At 43.3% G+C, this 23,605-nt stretch overlaps 1 protein-coding gene across 1 annotated transcript in view; it reads right to left on the reverse strand.

Annotated features, from left to right (window-relative positions):
* The window catches only part of MTRR (5-methyltetrahydrofolate-homocysteine methyltransferase reductase), a 30,861-nt gene that overhangs the window by 2,957 nt on the left and 4,299 nt on the right, over positions 1 to 23,605 (reverse strand). Inside the window, exons 4-14 of the mRNA XM_002929931.4 lie at positions 22,015 to 22,132; positions 20,034 to 20,412; positions 14,816 to 14,938; positions 13,100 to 13,253; positions 11,887 to 11,975; positions 8,916 to 9,096; positions 6,838 to 6,880; positions 6,092 to 6,278; positions 3,059 to 3,177; positions 1,917 to 2,009; positions 1,623 to 1,802 (exon numbers count right to left, since the gene is read on the reverse strand). Of these exons, the coding sequence (XP_002929977.2) occupies positions 1,623 to 1,802; positions 1,917 to 2,009; positions 3,059 to 3,177; positions 6,092 to 6,278; positions 6,838 to 6,880; positions 8,916 to 9,096; positions 11,887 to 11,975; positions 13,100 to 13,253; positions 14,816 to 14,938; positions 20,034 to 20,412; positions 22,015 to 22,132 (1,666 nt within the window). The remainder of the gene's footprint in view (positions 1 to 1,622; positions 1,803 to 1,916; positions 2,010 to 3,058; positions 3,178 to 6,091; positions 6,279 to 6,837; positions 6,881 to 8,915; positions 9,097 to 11,886; positions 11,976 to 13,099; positions 13,254 to 14,815; positions 14,939 to 20,033; positions 20,413 to 22,014; positions 22,133 to 23,605) is intronic.

Raw genomic sequence — 23,605 nt, forward strand, 5'->3', positions numbered from 1 at the left:
CCAGCCCACAGCACCAGTGGCTACTAGCTGCCAAACCTACTAGTACCCTCTGTCTTCTTACTTGACTATCAGCAGCGTAAGGCTCCCCCGCTTGGGACCGTGTCCCCTGGACCTAAATTAGGAACAAGTTCACTTCTGCCGAGGGGCTGGTCCATATTAGGGAGCCATGGGGTCTCATTCTGAGCCCCTACCACTGACCAGTGTCATGAACACTATCAATTCCACTGTGCGGATGGGAAAAGTGAAGCACCAGTGATTGTAAAGAGCGATTTCTGGGTTAATGTGCTTGAACATTTAAGATATTCTCCAAGCTCTCATTTACCAGTTATTCATATTTGTACGACTGACTTTGCCGCTATTAGAGTTACATCTAAAACTTAAGCCTGGGGCGCCTGGGTGGCTCAGTCAGTGAGGCATCTGCCTTTGGCTCAGGTCATGATCCCAGGGGCCTGGGCTCAAGTACAGCATCAGGCTCCCTGCTCAGCAGAGAGTCTGCTTCTCTCTCTTCCTCTGCCCCTCCCCCTGCTTGTGCTCATGAGATCTCAAATACATAAATAAAATCTTTAAAACGCCAGCCTGTTCTGAAGAACACTGACTGCCCTATCCTCTAAAAAGTGAAGGTCAAACACTTCTTTAAAAGCTAAATGAAAATGTAAACCAGCACAATGTCCAGAATCTATGCCCTTTATCAACCTAAAGCAGGGTTTCTCAACTGAGAGTCAAAAATCCATCAACAGGTCATAAAATCAACTTCGGAGGCAAAATCAATTTTTAAAAAATAAAGCAGAAATTATCACAACGTGTCATGAGAAGTAAATAGAAAAAGTTCTGTTTTATAAAACTTGTTTCTATTATAACTATTCTAGGTCACTGTACCAGTATTTCTTCTTTGGTACCACAGTTTAAAAGAAAAACGAAAACAAAACAAAACAAAACACCACACTTGACTTGGTGATATATAGAAGTTTTAAATGCCCGGGATGTCTCACAATTAAAAAGAGCTATTCCTTACTCAAAAGTCCTTTTTAATTAGAAGTTTTTTTGTACTCCATTAAAACAAGTTGGTAAGTTTCTAAAATTTTTATTTTTTATGGCAATTTTGGGTTTCTGTAACAGATCTTGCCTCAGAAAGTATATTAAAAAACATAAAAATGATTCCTGGCTTACTGTCAACTTTGACATTACAAATTATGCCCCATGCCTTTAAAAAAAAAAAAAGATCTTTAGATCCACATTCTCAGAGTCAAAACCATGGTTTTCCTTCGCCAGGTCAAATGTACAAATCATATTCTTGGATACAACAAAATCAATCCTGAGATTTCAAGTTAAATGATCAGCATCTTAATACCAAATGTAACTTTCAGAGGCTAAAATATGTATTCAATATGGCACAAGGCATTCTGAAATCTAAGAAATGATTTCACTTCTATTTCCCTGATGATGACAACTTCTTGACTATTAAATGTATGTTAAAAATCATTTTAGAACTTGTATTCCTATTCCTGTACTTAAGAATCAAATCTCTCATCCCTACCTGTCTGGATTATTAATGGTCCCTGGTTCATTTAATAAATATTATCAACTGCCTTTGCCTACCTGGCATTTGCATGATGGCCACTTACCCACATACATAAATACAGCCGCGCTCATTGAGAAGGAGCCTTGCCACCTGCTCGCTGTGAAGCCGGATGTTGTCTTGCACGTACCTCACTGGGGCTTCCTCCCCAACGGGAGCATCTCTTGAGAAGCAAACCTTCAAGTGAGTTAGGATTCCATGCTTGTGGAAATGTCTGAGCTCCTCTCTGAAACACAATATATAATGGGTTACTGAAAGGTTTGTCATTTAAAGTTAAAAGGCCTGAAATGAGAACTGTACACCCGTTGTTGAGTCTTCCATTACTAGAACTGTACCGTACCTGAATAAATAATCCCTATCTTTATGTCGGCAGCCAAAAAACAACCACATTGCTCCGAAGTGTCCATCTGGATATTGTTCTTGGAGTTTCTCTCTAGGTAGAAAAAAAAAGTTGAGAAGTTGGATATAAAGAATATGTAAAACCAAACTATTTTGGTCGGAAATACCACCAACCAATTGACAGGATTCACTGTCATTGCGAGTTTAGCCACTGAGTTAACACCGTCCTGCCCACAGGGCTCCCAAGCCCCCCAGCAGACACCCCAACAAGCACGCGCATCTGTGGGCTGCAGACACCGACAAGCTCAGTATGGCATCCATGAGGACAATTCAAAATATCCCAGTGTGAAAAATACACTAATTTCTACATTAAATATTGATAGCAACCTTGTGAATAAAATTAACTCTCAATTAACATAATGGAGAAGTGGCCCAGGGCTTTAAATGGTAGAACGATCTGCTGTGAAGGGTTTCAGAAATGACAGAGCAAGGAGACACGCTGGGTATATCCGCCATTACTCTTCACTTCCTTAAAGAAAAAACTAAAAAACAGCAAAAAGACTTTGCCCAAAGGATATTACACCACTATCTGGGGACCAGCACATAAAGGACTGTTCATTATTTCAAAAACAGGGAGAGAAGCACAATTTATTTTATATCAAGTAGTTCTATGCCGATACAGACACATCTACTAGTAGCAATCTGCTGAAAATTACTGATGTTTGGGTTTAACTTTGAAACTTTTGATATAATTGGATCTCCGTCAGTAGCAATTTTATCTAGTTAAGGAATAGATGGAACAGCCTGCACATCAGCCCAGCATAAAGGTGTGCCTGAAATTTGTCCCCAACTACATTATAAACTATAGTGCAGCTGGGGGGAAAAAAAGAAAAAGAAAGTGCTACAGTAAAAAGGGAAGTTCTCATACAAAACAAAACCTATGGAAGATATCATGTTTACTTTTCCCATGCTGACAAATTATGCTACGCTATCACACATTTGATAGTAATTTTCTAAAATAAAAATTTTACAACCGAAGTCCAATAACCAAAAAATCACTGAAGAAACAAAAAGGCTCTCTATTTTACTTCCACCCAGGATCACAAGGGATGCATTTTCTCAGTAGTCAAAGAGAGCACACACCTGTGTCGCAGGAAACCAATGAAGGGCGCTATGCCAGTTCCCGGACCCACCATTATGATGGGGGCTGAGGGGTCAGTCGGTAAGTGGAAAAAATTGGTTGTTCGAGGAGAGATGGATATCTGGAAGATTAAACCAATGCTCGTAAGTCTGAAAGAAAACCTAGACAAAGGCATATAACCAAGATGATCTTTGCCAAAGAAATTAAATAGCAGCATTAAATCTTACTGAAACCATGAACACATTTGTCATTAGAGAGGAAAACAAAACAAAACAAAACAAGTCTGTCTTGCAAATTTGTCTTTTCCATCGAAATCAAAGGTGCTTTAAAAATGACAGGCATATTTCTAAGGTAGAACACTGAACAGATACAATCAAATTCTTTTCCTAGGCCCATGGGTAAGATCTGCTTCCTGGTAGGCAACCCATGATCTGTACGATGGAGAAAAGCACGACAAGCTAAAGCTAGGATTCTGTGTTTGCACATACAGGGGCAGTGAAGATCGGCATCAAGATGGAGTGAGAGCTTCGAGGGCAAATTAGCACCTGAAGCAAAAATGAGGGGTCGCTCCAAAGACGCTGAAGAACTGCGCTGTGTTAATCTGAGTTCAATGTTATGTGTTCATGCAAAACTAGAAGGATAAGCAGCATACACAGATAAAGACGATCTTTTTGCTAAAATCTCAAAAGATTTTTCTTCTAAATCATGTGCCAGGAATACATACAAGGAGTCCATTTCTAAGTATATTTCAGTCCCAGTGTCACTTCGCCATATGCGTGAGTTATACCAAGTGACAGGAATCTGTTCTAAGTGAAGTTGTATACATTTTAACCTTTAATGTGAGGAACACCTTTTGAAGTTCATCGGCAGGATGAACACCATACTTTGTAAAGGAAGAGCTGGCAAAGCGATGGGAGATGCGTGTCGGCGTTCTGGAATGAGACTGTAATTCATCTCACACTAGTCTCACTTGACCCACGCACCAGTCTCACTGATGGTACTCAATATGACAAGCACTACAGATAGAGAAATGAACAGAATCCCTGTCCTCGTGGACTTACATTCTAGTGGAAGGAAGAGACAATAATCAAACATTTATCTGTAAAATGACTGGTAATGATAAGACCCGTGAGACCCGTGAACCAACCAAAGCAGGATACACTGGGTCGGATAGCGGTGCGCTAGTGAGAGCACGTGGCCCGTATTCTAGGGATTGCAAGGAGACCAGGATTAGTTCACTCTCACTGTAGTAAATCCCAAATGGTTTACAACAGCAAACACTTCTGCCTGGCTCTCCTTAAAGGCCACAGGTGGACTACAGCTCTACAGCCTAGATCCTCTCCATTTGCATCCCAAGTAGCATCCCTGACCTGCACCATCCCATCCTTCCATCACAGAGAGAGAGGCAAGCGACACCAGCGGGGGATTCAGTGCTCCTCCTTAGAGAGGGCATAGATCCTGTCTGCTTGCATCTCACTGGCGGAATGCGGTCATGCAGCCAGACTACACATCAATGGGCAGGGCAGTCTACGCCTCCTAAGGACAGGGGTTATCTGTCAACAGCCGTCCCATCTACCATTTGGAGGAAGGTGTGGGTGGGTCATGTGAATGTTAACATTCTCTACACTTCCTAATAAAATATGTATGGCAATAAGCACTGTACAATTTAAACTGTATCATTATTCCCGTACCTCCAATGCTTGAATACTAGGGGGTCTATAATAAAGATCTGTTAAGATGGAGAAAGGAGAAAGAAAAAGGCAGAAAGGAGAAAAGAATGTGTGAATGGCCCTCATGCTGGGTGTTTGTGATAGGTTATAGATATATATATATTTAACTTTCTGGAAACCATCCATTTTTATAGGATCATAAAATGACATAATATTTTTATGTCCATACCATAATATATTTCAAAAAAGGAACAGTGTCTCAGGTTCTTAATATGTCTTTGATGCATGGTGACCTAGGAGTATGGGGGGGGGGAGAAGGGGGGGGGGGCTCTCTTTCTCTCTCTCAGGCACCTCCATCCCAGACTGCAGCCTGGGAAAATACCACGGTAAAGGGCAATTTCAAGCAGCAGCTTCCCATGAGCCCTCTCAAGTATATACTGAAGTCTTACTTTCCCCTTAGGGCATGAACTTTTCAACTCCAATAACTCATAGCAACAAAACCAGTCCTAAGATAGTGCTACAAATGACATGTTCATTTCTTCAATTCCACAGAGAAAGACGACTTCATGATAAAGCCTGAAATGTTTTGTTTAATTTCAACCATTCTTATGGACAAGGAGGGACTTTAAATTGTTCCTTATGCTGTGGTCTTGAGTGAGATTTGCCGATTGCTGTATGAAAACACGAAGGATGGCACTAGGTCCAGATGTAAACGTGTCCACGGTTTGGTCACCAAAANCCAAAAAAAAAAAAAAAAAAAAAACCAAAAAAAACCAAGGAACATGTTATGTTTCTCCTACGTGCTTTAAAAGTGCTTCCCCCTCATTATGCCTTCACACTAACAGCACTAATTTGGATTGTACACCACATCTAAGACAAAAGGGGAAGAAACAGGGCAAAAATCCTGCTACCCCAAACCAAAGATTAATAAAATTAATCTTTGGTTGTCAACTGATCGCCAAGTGAGGATTTATCTGGGACACAGGATATGGTCTGTACATAAAGTGAGGCTGTCTCTCAACACCAGCCTTCAGTATTTACTTGGCTCTTTTCCTGTGCCCAATCTTCCAAGACTATTAGCCAAAAAGACCTTCTTTTCTAGGAATATGAAGAGGAAACAGAAAAGGCTGTATTGTACAAAATTCACACTTTACATACCTGAGAAACACACGGATTAACTAATAGTAAATGAAAAAAGTAATGTTCTCCTGGCTTTCCAATAGAGATTTTAAAATTCAAGTATGGCAAACATTTTCCTGGGAATAAACATGATGGTAATGGACAATGCAGGGGAGACCACACTGTTTTTCCTAACCAGGCAAAGAACATAATTCTAATAACGCCCAAACTGCACACTCCCAGTACCTGCGGCGCCGGCGCTGTCCCGCCTTCCACACAGGACACTCGCGTGTCTGGACGAAGAATTGCCGTGACCGCCGCGGCCAGCCAGCCGGTGCACACGCCCTTCCGCAGAACCTCCATTGTGGTGGTAGACAAAAACTCCACGATGTTAAAAATGAAATGAAGCTTCCCTGGGTGAGACAGGTTTGAGCTGCAGAGACACACAGGTCAGTTTTAAACTCTGTCACGCATACAGGCCAGATGCGGCCTTTTTTACTGAACTGAAGGATATTTCCTGTGGGCTCTCATCTACCTTCTAACTCTTCAGGGAAAAGAGCTCTGTTGCTACTTAAAAGCTCCTCTTCTCCTGCCCCGTTTTGTGATATTCAGAAAAGTTTCCAGTTACCTGTTTGCTTTAAGACTCCATAAGATTTATACAACCTGTCATGTCTCTACTACCCACCTCTGCTGCCCAGTGGAGGTGGCCTGGCACAGCCGTAACGGCAGCAGGTGGAGGACCAGGGCACTCGCAGCCCGACGTGGGGAAATGTGGTTGTGGACCAGGGGTGTGCTGGAGAGCCTACGCTCTCTGAACACCTGCAGGACAGGAGTCCCAGCACCGGTCTCCTTCAGTCCTTACCATGCCTGCTACTGTCATCCACAAATCAGGTAAGTTTTCACTGGGTGAATTCGGAACTAGTAAGGATTTGGAAGCCAGAGATTCACAACATTTTGGGAGAAAGACACTATATGTTAATAAATATCAGTACCTCGCACATGAGTATGGTCTGGGCTGGAGCTTAGGAAGATGTTCTAGGGGAAAAAAAAAAAGCAATTAATTCACTGCTACTGAAAATTATATGTAAGGTTTTATAAAAATTTAAGCCTGTGTTGGATTTCTTTTTCCTATTTAGAACACCCAAAATAACATTTTAATTTAAATCATATTTTAGAGCAAGTGTAAATTCACTGTGACTAAGTCTCTACTGAATATTTTTTCCCAATTCTTCACGTTAAAAATCAGACATATTGCATTTCTTTACTTGAAATCAGTGTCTTTTTAAAGGCCGGTTTCTTAAACTGAAGGATAATAAAAGCATCCATGAATGGGTTTCAGAATCAAGAAACCTATTAATTTTCTGTGTGTACAGTTTTCTACAGAAGCGTTCAGAGTTTTCATACTTGAAATAAGATCATGACCCCGAAAAGATTAAAGATCACTATTTTAAGGATTATGGGAAACACCTAGGCTTGAAATATCTTTCCTCCTTAATAAAAAAAAAAAAAAGAAAAAGAAATACTTTTCCTTCTTATATTTCTATAACACTAAAATGAGAGTGTAGTGGTAAAACCTTCAAGTTACCCAGAACCCAGTGGTTTCTAGATACACTGGAGCTCTTTTAAAAGCAGGTCAAAGTCTGAATACCTAACTGCCAACCAACAAACTCTAAAATTTTTTTTCTGTTCAAGGTTATATTTTTAATAGTTATCCGGCAAAAACTTGGAAAGACCCTTCTAAAATTTAATACATAACAGAATAATGCTTAATAGAGGGCTCAACATAATACTAAGCTTTAGATACATTAAGGTAACTTAAAGAAGTGGAAAATAATTTGAATTCTTTTAAGTCTTAATGCCTTCATTAGTTTTTTATAGAACTACATAATAAATGCTATATAAAAGTTTAAAAAACCCCAGCAAATCTACGAAAAGAACTGAAACATCCTCAAATGCCACACAGCTTTCCAAGAGTTCTTACAACTTCCCTACATATGTTCTGATTATTCTCCCAACCCGTGTTTGTTTTAAACTGAGAAGGGGAGGAGTGTGTTTTTGAATACAGGGAGCCACCTGGTTTAGTAACTTCGCCATTTTGAGATGGAAAAGGACTAATAAAAGGGAGAGAAAGCAGGATCTGACTTAATAAAGGAGAGCACCCCGAACTGTACTGGACATCAGGGGACCCTGGGGCCTAAAAGTAAAAAGCACAATTCACATTTTCCCATCACCAAAGATAAATGCAAATTTGAAAGATTTTATTACTTATCACTACAGGAAAAGAGAGAGGAAAGGAGAAAATTACCAGCACAGGAAAGTACTCAAGGTTTAACAGTCCTGTCCAATTCTCACAGTCGCTGCCCCTCAAAATGTCTCCAATCCCTAGTGAGGTTGCCACCGAAAGCCCCTCCCCTGACACCAGTTCCTCAGGGAGGATCTTCTGTCTTCTGTGGGCATGAAGACCCCAGGAGACAATGAGGAGAAAAAACAGAATCACCTTACATTTGACTATTTAGTGACAGGTCTTGCGCAAGCTTCAAGCCTGGAGTGACCCTGAGCAAGGCCACTTGCACTGCTACAGCAGGAGGGGTCCCCATTGCCCTTGGAGAACCTTGAGCTGGACTTGGCCAGACAGCGGCATTCCTGTCTTCCGCACAGACCACACACTGCATTCTGTCAATTACATCTACTGTTCATCAGCTTTGGAACAGAAAAAATTTTTTCCTTGGGTAATTCATTTTTAGGTAACATTGGACTAAAAAAACAAAACAGAACTTTCTGAAAACTAGCTAAATGAATAGAAAAGATGCTGAATGCTGACCCAAAGAAAGAGAATTAAGACTGGCTGTAATGACAGCAAAGGCCAATGACAACGACAAAAGCAAGAAATAGGAGATAGACAATCTTGGCACAGGGATTCTTTCTTTCAAGAGGCCCTGAACACACCCCAATGTTTCCTCATGGAGACATGTTCCCACGTGACAGAGAGACTCCAGAGGGTGGCCCACAAGCAGAGGGCTCTGTACAAAAAGGCCCACTGGGCGCAGGGGCTGGGAGAGCGGCCACTCACCGAGCAGGAGATGGAGAGGCGGCTGGCAGGACGGGAAAGCGAGGAGGAGGTCTAACAGGCTGGCGCGCTCATCGCGCACGAAGCGATTGTAATCGGCGGCGCCCTGCCGGCTGCACAGCTCCTGCAGCCTTCGCTTCTCTGGCCCGTTGCTGGTGTAGTCCACCAGGGCTCGCAACAACGCCTGCAGCCAAGGCAAAGAAAGCAGACTGAAAGTACCACGTGTGGTCAGGCTGCTAGAGTGTCTGGTTAGGATGGAGCTGGGCGTATGTCCAATTATCCAAGAAAGTGACAGCACCCTTCGGGAGTATGATCAGGAAAAGAGAATTTAACTTATTTGCTTTAATGTCAGCCTGTTAAGGAAAATCACCTTCCATATTCTACTTTTAGCCACCTTTCCTGTTTCCTAAACCAACCTCACCAGTCCCAAGTATGATCTCGAACTACATGTCCGATACATCTGAATAACAATGATCAGAAATCTCCTAACTTGGGGCACCTGGGTTAATAAATAACACTGTCGTTAAGTGTCTGCCTTCAGCTCAGGGCGTGATCCCAGGGTCCTGGGATCCAGCCCCACATCGGGCTCCCTGCTCCGCTGGGAGCCTGCTTCTTCTTCTCCCACTCCCCCTGCTTGTGTTCCCTCTCTCGCTGGCTGTCTCTGTCGAAGAAATAAAATCTTTAAAGAAAAAAAAAAAGAAATCTCCTAACTTATCACTTTAACTCAAGACAAAATACTTGTTCTTGTCTTAGTGGATGATTACAAGCTAGACCTCTGCATTCATCTGACAAACGTTAAGGGCTCTTTATACAAAGGCAGTGGGCATGACAGCTCCTTTGCTGGCAAGGCTCATGGGCTAGGGACAGTGTGCAAGAGGTTAACTACTCCAACAGGGGCAGACCGAGGATGTCAGGGGCTCCTGAAGCCGAAGATGCCCCCGAATGCAAGCCTGAGCTGAAGGCTGGCCACAGGAGAGAAACAAAGTATGAAGAAGGGCTAAGCCGAAGGCCAGGCCCCATGAAGGCACAGGAGGCAAGCAAAAGCAAGCTCCTGGGGCCACGCACAGTTCCATGTGGATGCAGGGCAATGAGGGCACAGGACAAAGGCTGAAAAGACAGGGCCAGAAACTCAAGATGCCTCCTGAACATCGACTCTAGGTCACCTCGGACTCACTGGAGAAAGAGGAGGAGAATACAATCGAAGAAAACAAAGCAATAACATCCTGAACCCCAAGCCCCAAAGACAGAGCCAAGTCCAAACTCTTGGAAAGAAGACCAAACTTGCTAATACGACTTTTGGTTTCAACGTGTTCCAAATATGACATATGTAGCTCCTACCACTCGAGGGTTAAGAACAAAGCAATTAAGCCCATAATCTGCATCAAATGCTAAGTGAAATGCTAACAGGGACTTTTTACTCCATGGCTCAAGCACCTTCATGTCCTGGACCCCCTTACCAGGGAGGACGAGATCATTCCTCTCATGAGCGTCACGGGTTTCCAGCGGCTCAGCTCAGAAGCCCTGCTGAAACTATCCTGAGACCAACAAATCCCACGCCTTCTTCAAAATGCCAGGCATGGAGCCAAACGTGGAACAAGCACTTGGGAAACCGTGTGGGATGAATGAGCACCCCACGTGTCTACACGGACCTTCCATGCTGGGGTACAAACTCCCGAGTTCTCCTCAGGTAAAGAAGGCGTGTGACAGAACAGCATATATACTAGACAACCTCATTTTTGTCTTAGCAAACAAAATCAAGCGTTAAGCCTGAGGATTTAATTATAAAGGAATTTTGCTTCCCAAGTTACTTAATTTTGTGGCAGAATTTTCATAATGAGTGCGTTACTTTTATGGTAAGGAAAACCATGTTTACCTAGACATGCTTTATGAAACGGTAGAGTTGAACTAAAATTGTGAAACTGACTGCATTTAATCAAGAAGTTCTCATCACATGGGGCGCCTGGGTGGCACAGCGGTTAAACGTCTGCCTTCGGCTCAGGGAGTGATCCCGGCGTTATGGGATCAAGCCCCACATCAGGCTCCTCTGCTGAGAGCCTGCTTCTTCCTCTCCCACTCCCTCTGCTTGTATTCCCTCTCTCGCTGGCTGTCTCTATCTCTGTCGAATAAATAAATAAAATCTTTAAAAAAAAAAAAAAAAAAGAAGTTCTCATCACAGTGAATACTATATTTATTCAAATTATATCTAGGTCTGAGCCTCTCTCTAAAGGAGTTTGCTTCCCAAAGACTGCATGCAACAAACACATTAATAAGACAGAGCATAAAAAAGACTTTGTGGAGGGCAGCCTGATAATAGCACTATTTATACACACTGGCAATACGAATTTGGCAAAGCACAGCTGGGCAGTCTCCTCCATTCATACCCACGTGGGGGACAGGCTTAGAAGGAATCAGTTACATGCATCTTTTAAAAGACAGCTCCCTGCATCCTACTGACATCTAGTGGATCATTCTCTCCACGTTCATCCAAACATCAGTATAATCTCCCAGAACCTTTCATTTTTCCTGAAGAATTCTGACTTAACAGTTAAGAATTATGTATTTTCACACAGAAGAGATCTCAACATTAAATGGGCGGCAAGTAGGGGAAAGCCTGCACTCTCACAAGCTTCCTGTCATCAAACACAAAAAGGGTCAAGTGCAGCCAGGTAACACGAGGTCATCTGGGGTCACTTTAATTACTGTTTAATGTAGCCCATCAAGTTATAATCTAGTAAAAATAAGAAAAAGCTCTACTTTAAAAATCTTATGTCAATAGAAAACAAAATTTCAATATAAGCACAACATAAAAATATCTGTCTATGACAACTGCAAAGATACTATGCACCCTTGGGACCTATTTTGAAAACACGGTGTGAAAGCTGTATTTTTGAAGCCTTCAAAGAGCAAATACCAGATTTAATAAATCCTACACAGAGCTAAGTACACTTTTAAGTAGTTACCCAAAGACAAGTACCTTTTTAGGAACTGCTCGTATTTCAAGGCACCAAGTCAGAATGAACTGGAGAGAACGTCCCTCGGGTATGTGCTGGGGTAAGGCTGCTCCTTTTCAGGCAGACAGGAAACAGTCCGTGACACAGAAAGTAAAGAATAAAACATTTCTGCATTCTTAACAATTAATACTTTACATTACAGTGCTAGCAAGGTACAACATGATTTGTGGCAACATGTTTATGCAGTCAAAAAAAAAAATTCCAGGGGCGCCTGGGTGGCACAGCGGTTAAGCGTCTGCCTTCGGCTCAGGGCGTGATCCCAGCGTTATGGGATCGAGCCCCACGTCAGGCTCCTCTGCTATGAGCCTGCTTCTTCCTCTCCCACTCCCCCTGCTTGTGTTCCCTCTCTTGCTGGCTGTCTCTATCTCTGTCGAATAAATAATAAAATCTTAAAAAAAAAAAAAAAAAATTCCAAGATGAATGCAGGGGGCGGGAAAAAAACACCTTACAAAAAAAAAAAATTAAAAAAAAAGAATTATAAATTCAATAGCATTATTAGCCACATCTCAATCTACCAAAGATAGATCTTTGGTATGTTTCATAAAGATCCCAAATATCTAGGTATACCAAACAAGAGGGAAATTATCCAAAGCCAAGGAACAAAAAAACAAAAGATGGCACTTGTCCACTAACATTGCATATTCTTCTCAAAAAGAATTTTAGAACTGATGGAGCTCCAGTTCAAGATTCTAAGTAAATAACTAAAAAAAATAACTTCCTTTAATCAGAAAAAATATTTTTATATATTAAATAAGCAATAAATATGCTATGAGAAATACACATGACAAAAAAAAAACTTTAAAAAGGTTCATATAATAAATGTTTATTGTAGGACTACTCTTGTATGACTCAGACACAAAATAATGCTAACTCAAAAAGCAAACTAACAAATCAGCCCAACTAATCCACCCGCTTCTGCAAGACTAGAGCTACATTCATTTTTACCATCCAACAGTGTCCAATAAGCATAAAATCCATCATCATCCCATTCAGTGTACCTGATGTGAAAGTTAAGAAACCCACAAGGCAGCAAGTACCGGGGTTCTGCCCACTGACCCGTGGCCAACCTCGGACCACCTGTGCAGCTGTCACAAAAGGTGTGGGGAAGGGGTCCTTGCACTTTTCACCTCCAATCTGTTAGCCCAATGATACCCTAAGAAGAGATCAGGGCCATACCTTTCTTTTTTGTGTCTGCCTTAATTTTCAAGAGGACACAGTGCTCTCTTCTGTCTGTGAGCTGCAGTCTTTGGAGAAGGTTTTGTACCTCAGAGTCACTGTTGGGACAGATCACGTTGAAGGCATCTCCAGGCTGATAGGAAAAATCTGTTTTCTAGGGAAGAAACAACATGAAAGAAAAAAAAAGCCCATGAGTTAAAGAGTTTTAGTTGTGGGGTATAAAAATATGAATTAAAACAAAATAATTCTAACTGCAAAAAAAAAATAAGCCCCATTGAACAAATCTACTTTCATTACAAGTTTGTTTTTCATTTTTTTTTTTTAAGTAATTCTCTATACCCAATGTGGGGCTCGAACTCACAACCCCAAGATCAAGATTCACATGCCAGCCAGGCGCCCCAAGAGTTACTTTAACGAAAAAAAATTTCAGTGATCCAATGTTTTGCTTTAAACCATTTCAGTATTTTTTACGTTAATTAAAACCTTTCTCATTTAAGGTACCTCAGTAAGTAATGTTTTATCAACATAAAATCGCCCCTTATGAAAACACACATTATGAGGGAGAGAAACTATTAAGGCTGTCTGCATTGGTTCTCAATTTCCTTTCTTTAGGGGAAGAAAAGGAGTGGGAGATGACACTTTATTTTTCCTTACTGAGCACAAAATGTAACAGCACCTGGCTTGGTATGGGAATGAATGAGGGCTGGAGGAGCCAGCTTCCTCCACACGGCTATTTACAGAGCGATGCAGAATGAGAGCAGGATCCGGAGAGAGCCTCTGACCACATATGCTCACAGCCCTGGCCTGTGAGGAGCACAGCTGAACCCACCTACTTGCCAGCCATCACCACTTTATGACAAAAGTGTAGAACAGAATAAAACACAAAATGCTTTGGTGTACAAATATTTTATAATACAAATTATTAAAATGTTCCAAAGTAATGTGGAGCTACTCGAGAGCATGCAAGCAAAACTACCTAGTTTTGATGCCTGTCATTTCTTTTTCCCTATTAGGAGTTCAATGAAATCTACACGGACAGCCCCGACACACCCTTTTCTGAAAGCACAACGCACCTCTCCGGACCTCCACTGAAATACACAGCTGAGTGACTCTGAAGACGGGACTCAAGCACTGGGGTTACAGGAGTAGCAGGTAGCCTCTTAAATGAGGCCCGTGGTTTGGGGCAGGGGTTGGGCTCATGGATGGAGGTGAGAGGCAGCACGTAAGCCCCTGAAGTTATATGCAAAATGTTTATACGTAACCATTTTCGGGGGGGGGGGAGCGGGGATGGTGACTTCTTCCAGATTCTCAAAGGAATGAGGACCACCACCGTGAGAAATGAAGCATTCTAGGCCTGTCTGGTCTGAGCTCTATTTCCAGCCACTGGCTGACCTCAGGTGAGCAGCTGCCTTTCTCAGGACTCTTCTCACACAGAAAATGCTGCTCTGATTCCATTATTCTTCCGTGCCTTACTGAGTAAGGGAGCAACGCTATTCTTTCAAGTTGAGTCACCTCCTCGGTCACTCCTCATGTTAGCCCCTTCCTGAAGTGAAAAGAGAACGAGTGTGAGGTGGGGAGGAAACATGAGGGGTCAAGAATAAAGAGGGAAAATGTCCTGTCAGAGGCTCTCCTCCTTCCCGAGTGTGTGGACTCCAACAGTACGTAAGCCTCCACACTTCCTGATAACAGCGCTGAGAAGTAAATTCTGTAACTTACTGAAATGTCCAATTCCACCAGAAGAGTGGTTTTTATGGCATCATCTGTAGTCAGTTGAACTGCCTTTGAAATTGGAACTTGAAAAACTGGATCCACTGAAGTCACAGATGCTTGACTATCTTCCTTGAGAAACAAATGTGATAAAAATTACTAAATGCAATTTTCAATTTTACTTGCCATTGCTTCACTTAGTGGCTAGGTAAGATCTACAGGATTTTATAAAATGTCCTAGATATTTAAGTATTCTTTTCTAAGGCAAATGGCTACAGACATAGGCCTCTCAATCTTTCAGAAGAGACAGCACATCCATATCTTAAACTCCTTGACTATTAGACAAATTTCTGGGATATATATTGAAAATATCAGATACCAGCATTTTCCGGTAAAGGTCTAAAAGTCTTCCAAATAAACCATGCAAAAGGAAACTGTACACATGCACAATTTCAGAAAGGAGAGTCTAAAGGAAAGGACATACACCTGTACAGAGGTTCACGGGAACCCGCAGAGTGGTGGGCCCTGCCGTGGGAATGTTCCACGCCTGCGCTGGTCAGTACAGGAGCCACTAGCCATATGTGCCTAAGCACCTGAATTATTAGTTTTATTTTCATTTACTTGAGTTTAAGTGGCCACACGTGGCTAGTGGCTCCTGCATTAGATAGCACAGGTCTTGGGAAACTGCAAAGAAACCCAATTCGTTGTACTACTACTACTCCTTTTCCAACTTGATGTTTCTAAGTTCTGTTGAAGACAGAAACAAAATGCTAACCAGTTAATACTGGATAAATAGCTATGTGGAAAAACTGGGAAAAGGATCAGAACTTAGAGCCTGACAGTCATGACATATGGGGAACTGGAGGATACCCTGCCTAAGGCAGCCTTCATCAAGACTGCTGGGAACGCTGTTAGCAGACAGCCCTCAGCTAGGTCACGGTCACCTTGGAGACTGACCTCAGCATTTCCAGGTCACGCCTCCTGTTAGAGGCGGCCCACATCCAAGAGCTAACAGAACTATAAAGGTCCCCTGCCCCTTTGCCCCAACTCAGTACAATGCTAAAGGGCCATCCCAGCTCAGGAGAACCTGTGAAGCTGGCTAGGGCCTTTGCTGGGACGCATCACAGCCCACTTCTCACTGTGCCCACTCCTGCTTCTGTAGCCTCCATTCCCCAAGGTGAAGATCCCAAGGGGATAACCTAAAAAATAATCACACAGTTTGATTCAAAGGAACCCAGTCTGTGACAGCCGGTGCTACAGTGGTTTCAAAAAAGATGCTAAAATGAGAGTTTGGAGCTGGATCACCCACCTGGCTGACAACGAGCACTCGACACTGGTGACAGATGGGAGACAGAGAGCACAAGGTGTCGGTAGTGCAAGAGCTAAGTGGGATGGTGCACCATAAAAGGGAATGCATTAGTCAGTATGCGGTAACTGATGCTTGAGATCTATGGGGAAATGGCACAGATAAGGCCAGTAGAATTCTGGGCATTGCCATGCTTCCTTGATGCTTCTGGAAAAAAATGCAAAAGGCTGAGAAAAATTAATCAACAATTAAACACTAAGTGTGAAAGCCAGAGACCATGCTCTGTAGCACACGAAGCTGCTCATCTCTCATGGCCTGACAGAACACTAAGGCCTAACTCGGACAGGCCAAGAATGGCTGGCTGGCAGCTGAGCGGAGGACGTGTGGGTTGAAGATCTGAATCCCTAGGTTCCCTTGAAACTGCTGAGCCTGCAGAAGTGACTACTTCTTCCTATGAAGAGCAAGAGCTGCCTTCTGGCTTTAAGAGCTCCGTTCTGTAAGACACACCCACACCCCCACTCCTGCATCCCATCTCCTCTCCCAGCTGCTGGGCCAATAAGGGTTCAGTCACAACATACCAGGCCTCAGACGGGCTGGGCCAGCTAAGGCAGGAGACGGACAGTGCTCTGAAGAAAGCACAGGACACAGCAACACGCACCAGCAGAAGCCAGCCAAGCACGCACAAGACGGAATGCCAAGGTCCTGGGCCAATGAAGGGAGAACATCAACTTGGATAGAGGAGTTTTGCTCACTGGGAGCACTATCCTCGGATACCGGCTTTAACACACTGGCAACAGCCTCTAGGGGTGGTTACGAGGCCAAAGAGAAAGCAAAAGTCCACACTGAATGAGACAGAACTGCTGAGAGTTCCATGGTCAGCATCAGATGACCGGAGTAAAGGCTCAGAGATGTGGACAGAGTAGAGTGGATGAAACTATGAAGAGCCAAAACCTATCAGATGATGACGTTCCCTGGAGCAGCCAGAGCATACACCACTGCCAAGGCCGACAGGACAGTGCTGGTGAGGGACACCAGCATCATGGAGAAGTTCACGGCTGCAGCAATGGGAAAGCCTGGACCACCAAAGAACAGAGGAACGTGGGAGCACTCAGCCACCAAGTCCTGCAGGGTGTTGGAGGGAGGCATGATTATCTCAGCAGAAAGGCTGGAGGGGTTGCAGGAGGCATCCCCCCACAGGTGGCATAGGTTGGTGGGGGAGACTCAGCAACGTCATGGAAACTGTACTCAATAAAGTCTTTCTTCCAGGGGGTAAACATACACTGGGCCAAGGGGAATACTCAAATACTCCAGGAACTGCTGTAAGAGGGTCCAAGTTATGCTGTTACCCAGAAACCCAAAGTGTCATCATGAGCCACATATTAGAGGGAGGCCTATAACGCCAGGCTGTAAACCGGAATCCTAGGCCAGGTCTGGCTCCATGGGTCCACTCAGTTCTTGGCCTGTCGTTAAGGGTTATATAGTGGAAAGGCCAAGAGGAATCCTTTGAATTTGACACTGTCCTCTCCCCTCACCCAAGTAGAAGGTGAAAAAAACAGCATCCTGAGGCATGGCAGGTATTAATACTATCCCTAAAAATGTAGAGGACCAGGGATGGTCTCCATCTAATTCACCAACCTGGTCCCTGCATGCAACCACCAGGCAGATCCTGGGGGATGACAATGAACCACAGGGAACACAAGCAGTAGCCCCAACCACGGCCTCCGTGAAGGAGGGGTTCCTTTGCTAGAGCAGATTAATACGGCCTCAGGCACATGGCATATGGACAGAGAGTGAGCCACTGTGCTCTTTTCCATCTCTATCCCTAAAGAGGGCCACACACTTTCACTTGGAACAACTTCCATTTACGATTTTGCCACAAGACTGTGATAATGCTCCTGCCAGCTGTTGTAAGGCAGTCTGAATCAACGTGGAACATCTGGACACTCAGCAAAACATCACGCCAGCCCACTACATCACTGACGTTATGCTACTCCCACTCAACATACAGGAAGTGGCTAGTGTGCGGGAGTCTCAGGTAAGGCCCAGACCCTGCGCAGACTGAAGGGCCAGCGCTCGAAGTGTAATTTCCAGGAGTCCAAGAGCCTGGGGCACACCAGGACACTCCCTCCGGTAAAGGACACACTAATGCATCTTGTACCTCACTTCACCTGGACAGAAGGAGAACAGCTGGCAGGCCTTTTGGGACCTGGAGCAGCTCCTCCCTGGGATGACTGCCCCGACCCAAAAAGCAGGTGACACTCCAGGCAGCAGGCCGTGGGAGGGGCCCCGCGCAGGAAAGGGCTGTGCAGCCGGCCCAAGTGATAATAAGGACGAGAGCCCCTGTGGCTTGCACCACACGATCCGGAGACCCCACAGGCTCCGAGACACCAGGACTGGGGGAACAGATGCTGTGTGGAGCGGGACTGGCTGAGACGACACTGAAGCTCAACTGCCCACTCCGCCAGCGCCACCCCCACCACTCGGTTCCCTCACGTGAGCATCCCAAGAAACCTTTTCCAACCCCTTATCCTCTAAGTATAACCCCTGAGCAAATGTACACAAATATGCCTCAACTAGCTGAGATTTTAAAAATCTTCCACCACATTACCAGCAACTGAAGCCTCTTTAATGACCTGTGCCGTACCGGAAGCGTTCTCAGATCCCCCTCCTGAAGCACCCGTTCGATTAATCACGTTCCCAAGCCTCTACCACACGGACCTGTCCCTGCGGCGGGCAACAGGGCCGCTCCACCCTGCCTGTGTGCCCACACCCACTGTCCAGCCAGAGGCTCACTGGACACACTCAGGTCTACTCCCAGGCCTGACAAAATGCACTTATTGTAATTACCTCACTTAACTAAACAATTTGCACAATAATGAACCATAAGTGGAAAACAACACCGGACAGCTGTTTCTATAAACACGTTTATCTGAATACTCTAGAAAAACACTATAAGCAAATGTTAAAAAACCACTATCCTATCAGGTGTTGGCCAACAATTCTAACGTACTAGAAAGTTGTATTTAAATTGCTTCTCAAACATCTAAGCCTTGCTTCATTAAGAAGAAACAAGAAGCAAACTGCGATCCTGCGCGGAGAGTGTGGTTTATGGGAGAAAGCCCACGTGGAAACCCACGATGAGTCGCTCTGAAGAAAGAGGGTGCGGCTCTCCATGGAAAGACTGGCTGCAATGAAATTTATTCTAGGCACGTTGGAAGAAGTTTCAGGGTGCCATATACTGGCAGCAGTGAGGAGATGAGTTGTTATTCAACTTAATGCTCAAAATTTATAGACTACTTTAAAGGCACTTCTTTATTGATAGAAAAAATACACTTGACAAAAGAAAATCACCTAATATAGGCAAAAACTGGTAAGATGTTACCAAGAAAAAGAATCATCCCCAAAGTGGAGCACCCAGGACACCACAAGTCCATGCTAGAAAAGAGATTTTACTGTAAATTAGTGCTTTAAGTGTAGCGGAGGTAATTTAATGAGTGCCCACAACTTGCCATCACCTGACTCACATCTAAAATGAGAAAGAAATGAATTCTCCAAAAGACAGAGAAACTGAGCTCCTAAACTATTTGCTGTTTCAAAGACAGAAATGAGGTCATACAAGTGCTTCTGCCATGCCCAGGCCAACTTTCTCTGTAAGCGGTCAGGCGGTAACCATCTCAGGCTTAGCCGGCCTCCAGGTACCCCCTGAACCCTGTCACTGCAGCGGAGAAGCAGCCACAGACCACATGGGAACGGACGGGCAGGCCCGGTCCCAGTAAAGCTTCACTTGCAAGACAGGCGGTGGGCCACACTGGCCAACAGGCCAGTTTGCTGACCTCTGCTGTAATGTAATAAACAACGACAAAGCCACACCCTTGGTAAGTTAATATTCTACAGCATGAGGCATAAAGTAAAACTGCTTACCTGGCCGAGACGCTCCTGAAGATGCACCTGCAGATATTCTGGTGGTAAGGCGGGGATATTCAGAGAGGCTCGTGAAAGGGGGGGTATCGAGTGGGTAAGTGAGGACTCGGATTCTGCTGGTGGAGCACTTGACTGACTTCTGTTCACTGCATTCTGTTCCCGAACCTCAGATTCCTTTCTCCCTGGATCATCTAATCTCAGGAGTTCAACTTGTGATTCAAGGTGTAATAATTCTGGTTTCACAGGATCCATCCTTCGGGAGGCATTAGATGCCATCTTGAGAGCTCCATTCCTCTCCTCTTTTCCTCTACTGGATGTAAAATGCTTCGTGAGGGCAGCCCAGAGTCCGTCAATCCATGGCTCGACCACAAGTTCTAAACTGGATTGTTGTAATAAAAGAGAAAAAAAATAAATGCCTAGGTTCTCCATTTAAATATGTAATAATGGGAGAATTGTAGTCTACTTGGCAGAATGCTATTCAAATGTCAATATAAATAAAATACAAAATATACCTATCATTAAATTAAAAACAATGTTATCGTGTGTTCATTAGAACTTCAGCTGTAAAAAAAATTGAGCATATAGAAAGGTCAGAACAACATGACCAAGATGTCAGTCAATTGGGGGGGGTGGTTATCGAGGATCTGCATGCAGGTAACTGGACTCCGCTCTGCATTCTCAACCCCATCAGTGTGGGGGCTGCTGCACCAAGCCAGGATATTTCCTTGAAAATAATTTTAGAAGAGGAAAAATTCAAGTGAGGTGGTTAGGTTGAAAATTTAAGAGATGCAGGTTGATGAAATACACATTCAAGAATTTTAACACTGGATCCAGTAAATGAACAGGGAAACCAAGAGCCTCTGAAGAGAGGGAAAATATGGACTCAGTGATAGGCCCAATGGTTTCTGGAAGAAGTTAGCAAGTAAATGGCTCATGAGATGATAAACACTTAATGGCAACAAGACTCTGGCAAAAAACAAAAAACACACACACAAAAATCAATACAAAGAGACAAAACTAAAAGGTGAACATGGAAGGCAATATGGTAGAGCTTTGTCACGATCAAGAACATATACGCTGGAGATGGGGAAAAAAATCCAGCTCATCCCCGCCACAGACAGTGATAAAGTAGAGGATGGCTAAGTGGAAAGAGAAGTGTCTCCAACACACCCATGCAAGGTGGTGCTATGCAGAAAAGCAAGACATTTGCTAAATTTGTCATTCATAAACAAAGATCAAGTGAGTGAGAAGCTAATATATACACCAAGTAGGAAAAAAATCAAGTGGGTATGCTGTCATCTGCTGAAAGAGCCAAAGACTAAATGATAAACTTAGTTGTAGAACAATATCTATAAGATCTTTGAATAAACACATAAGAGGATTTGAAAGGTGGCACACGGGGTGAAATACAAAACTGTAAAAACAAGAGTAAACTAATGGAAATAGGAATTATACTTCTGGCTGGCACGGTGGCAAGTGGCCATTAAGAGGGTAAGGACAGAGCCAAGGCACGCAGCGTGCCGTGAACGCCTCTGTCTGTGCTCTCTGCCAGTGACACCCAGCCTGCGGGGCGTCCCCCATGTGAGGACTCGCACCCAGTCACTCTGTGTGCACGCCAGAGAAGCAACCACGCAGGCTATCAAAGTTCCTAAAGAAAATGTGGACTTCTACACATGCCTACACAGTTCAAGACAAAGAGAACTGTCCTGGGGCAGCTTTTCAGATTTCCTCCGTCAGAAGGTACCGAGATGCGAGAGGCACTTAGAAATGTCAACAGAATACGTAAATCAAACTCTGGCTGATCTTTGGTCCTAGGGCTAAAACAAAACAAAAAAACAAAGCTAACGAAGGAAAATAACACTCTCAAAATAAAAGCTTCAGTGCAAAATCAAAAGTCATCACATTTTACAAACTCACAAACTTTCACCTAGCACACAGAGGGCTGACTGGAAATGGCTGAGGAGAAGCACACGGCTCTTACCCCACGCAGTCATCCGCATGGCCGGTGTCATAGAAATGCTTGGCACCAAGCTCCTGAAGTCGCTTATCAATGATCTTCCCGCCGTTACAGAAGTATGTGTATTCTGAATCACCCAGCCCTAAGGAGCCCAAAGAGGTTATGAGTGCACACACAGTAAGGTTTAAATTTAAAAAAGATATACAGAACAAATATTTAAAACAATACCCTTCCATGTTCTGATTAATAATGTACACCTTCATTATCTTCTGAGGTTTTCCTTGAGTAATACCAAGTATGCAAATATTTGCCTTCTATTTTACAATATTAAAGCATCAGACCCATCAAAACAGAAACAAACACTTCCTGGCCACTGTTAACAAAAATATTTTCACATTTTTGTTTCCATGAATCTGTGTAAAAATATGAAAATCTTAAAAGAAGAATTAGATAGGCTTAAAAAAAAAAACATAACACTGGTGTTCGCAGACTTTTCTGTTCTAGTGCAGAGGTCTGCAAACTACAGCCTGTGGGCCAAATACCACTCACGGTCTTTCTTTATAAATAAAGTTGAGCTGGAACACAGCCAAGTCCATTTGTTCACATACTGTTTATGGCGGCTCTCCAGCTGCAACAGCAGAGTTAAGTAGTTGTTACAAAGAACACATGGTCTGCAAAGCCTAAAATATTTATCATCTGGCCCTTTATTGATTTTACTGACCCCTAATTGAGAGCACAGACAGGTCCATCTGCAACATAATCATTTCCTATTATTTCTGTGTTAGGTGAATTAGGAACTGCTATGTTTCCTGGTAAGAAAATGGACTAACATTTTCATACTTGGTTAAAAATTTAAGATTAAAAGCGTCCAATTCTCAGTTGTTTAATCTCCATGTACTTTCACAAAAAGAACAGGGTGAGCAACTGGGGTGGGGGTCCATAAATGGCCTAAGAGTGACTAGAATGGTTGGACACTTTTGAGGAATTTTATAAAGCAACACACACGTTCATTCTTGAAAATAAAGAAATTAGAAAAAATTTGAATAAAAAATTGTAAGTACTCTAAAATACAAGACAGATCTTAGCAAGGGTTATAATCTCAAATTTCTAATCAGTTACTTATCATAGCATAATCTACTTTTGTCAGATACCCTCCCCCAAAATAATTCTCAAAGAGGATTCAAAGAACATAGATCACAAGCCAGGAATATGGGCTCTGAATTCTCTCTCTGGTGTCCTATCTTGCTGAGCTGGTCCTTCTGATCCTTTATCTTAGTTTTTTAACCTATACTTCACAGAGCCCTAGGCCAGTGTTTATCTGGGATACATATTAAAATCAACTAGGAGTTTTTAAAACCATTGGTGCCAGGGCCCTACCTCCAAACAATTAAGAATCACTGGAGGTGGGCCCAGGTAACAGAATTCAAGGAAAATTTCCCCCAGCTGAATCTACCGGGTGGCCAAGATTAGCAATCATCCTAGAGCAGTGGTTCTCAGGGACATTATATCTACCTGGGAGCTTGTTTTTTGTTTTTTGGTTTTTTTCTTAAAACAAACAACAACAAAAAAAAAACCTCCATAAAACAGCATTCAGAGTTGTTCCTTCAGGTTTTTT

This window comes from Ailuropoda melanoleuca, chromosome 3 (assembly GCF_002007445.2).
Source record: "Ailuropoda melanoleuca isolate Jingjing chromosome 3, ASM200744v2, whole genome shotgun sequence".
Taxonomy (NCBI): Eukaryota; Metazoa; Chordata; class Mammalia; order Carnivora; family Ursidae; genus Ailuropoda; species Ailuropoda melanoleuca.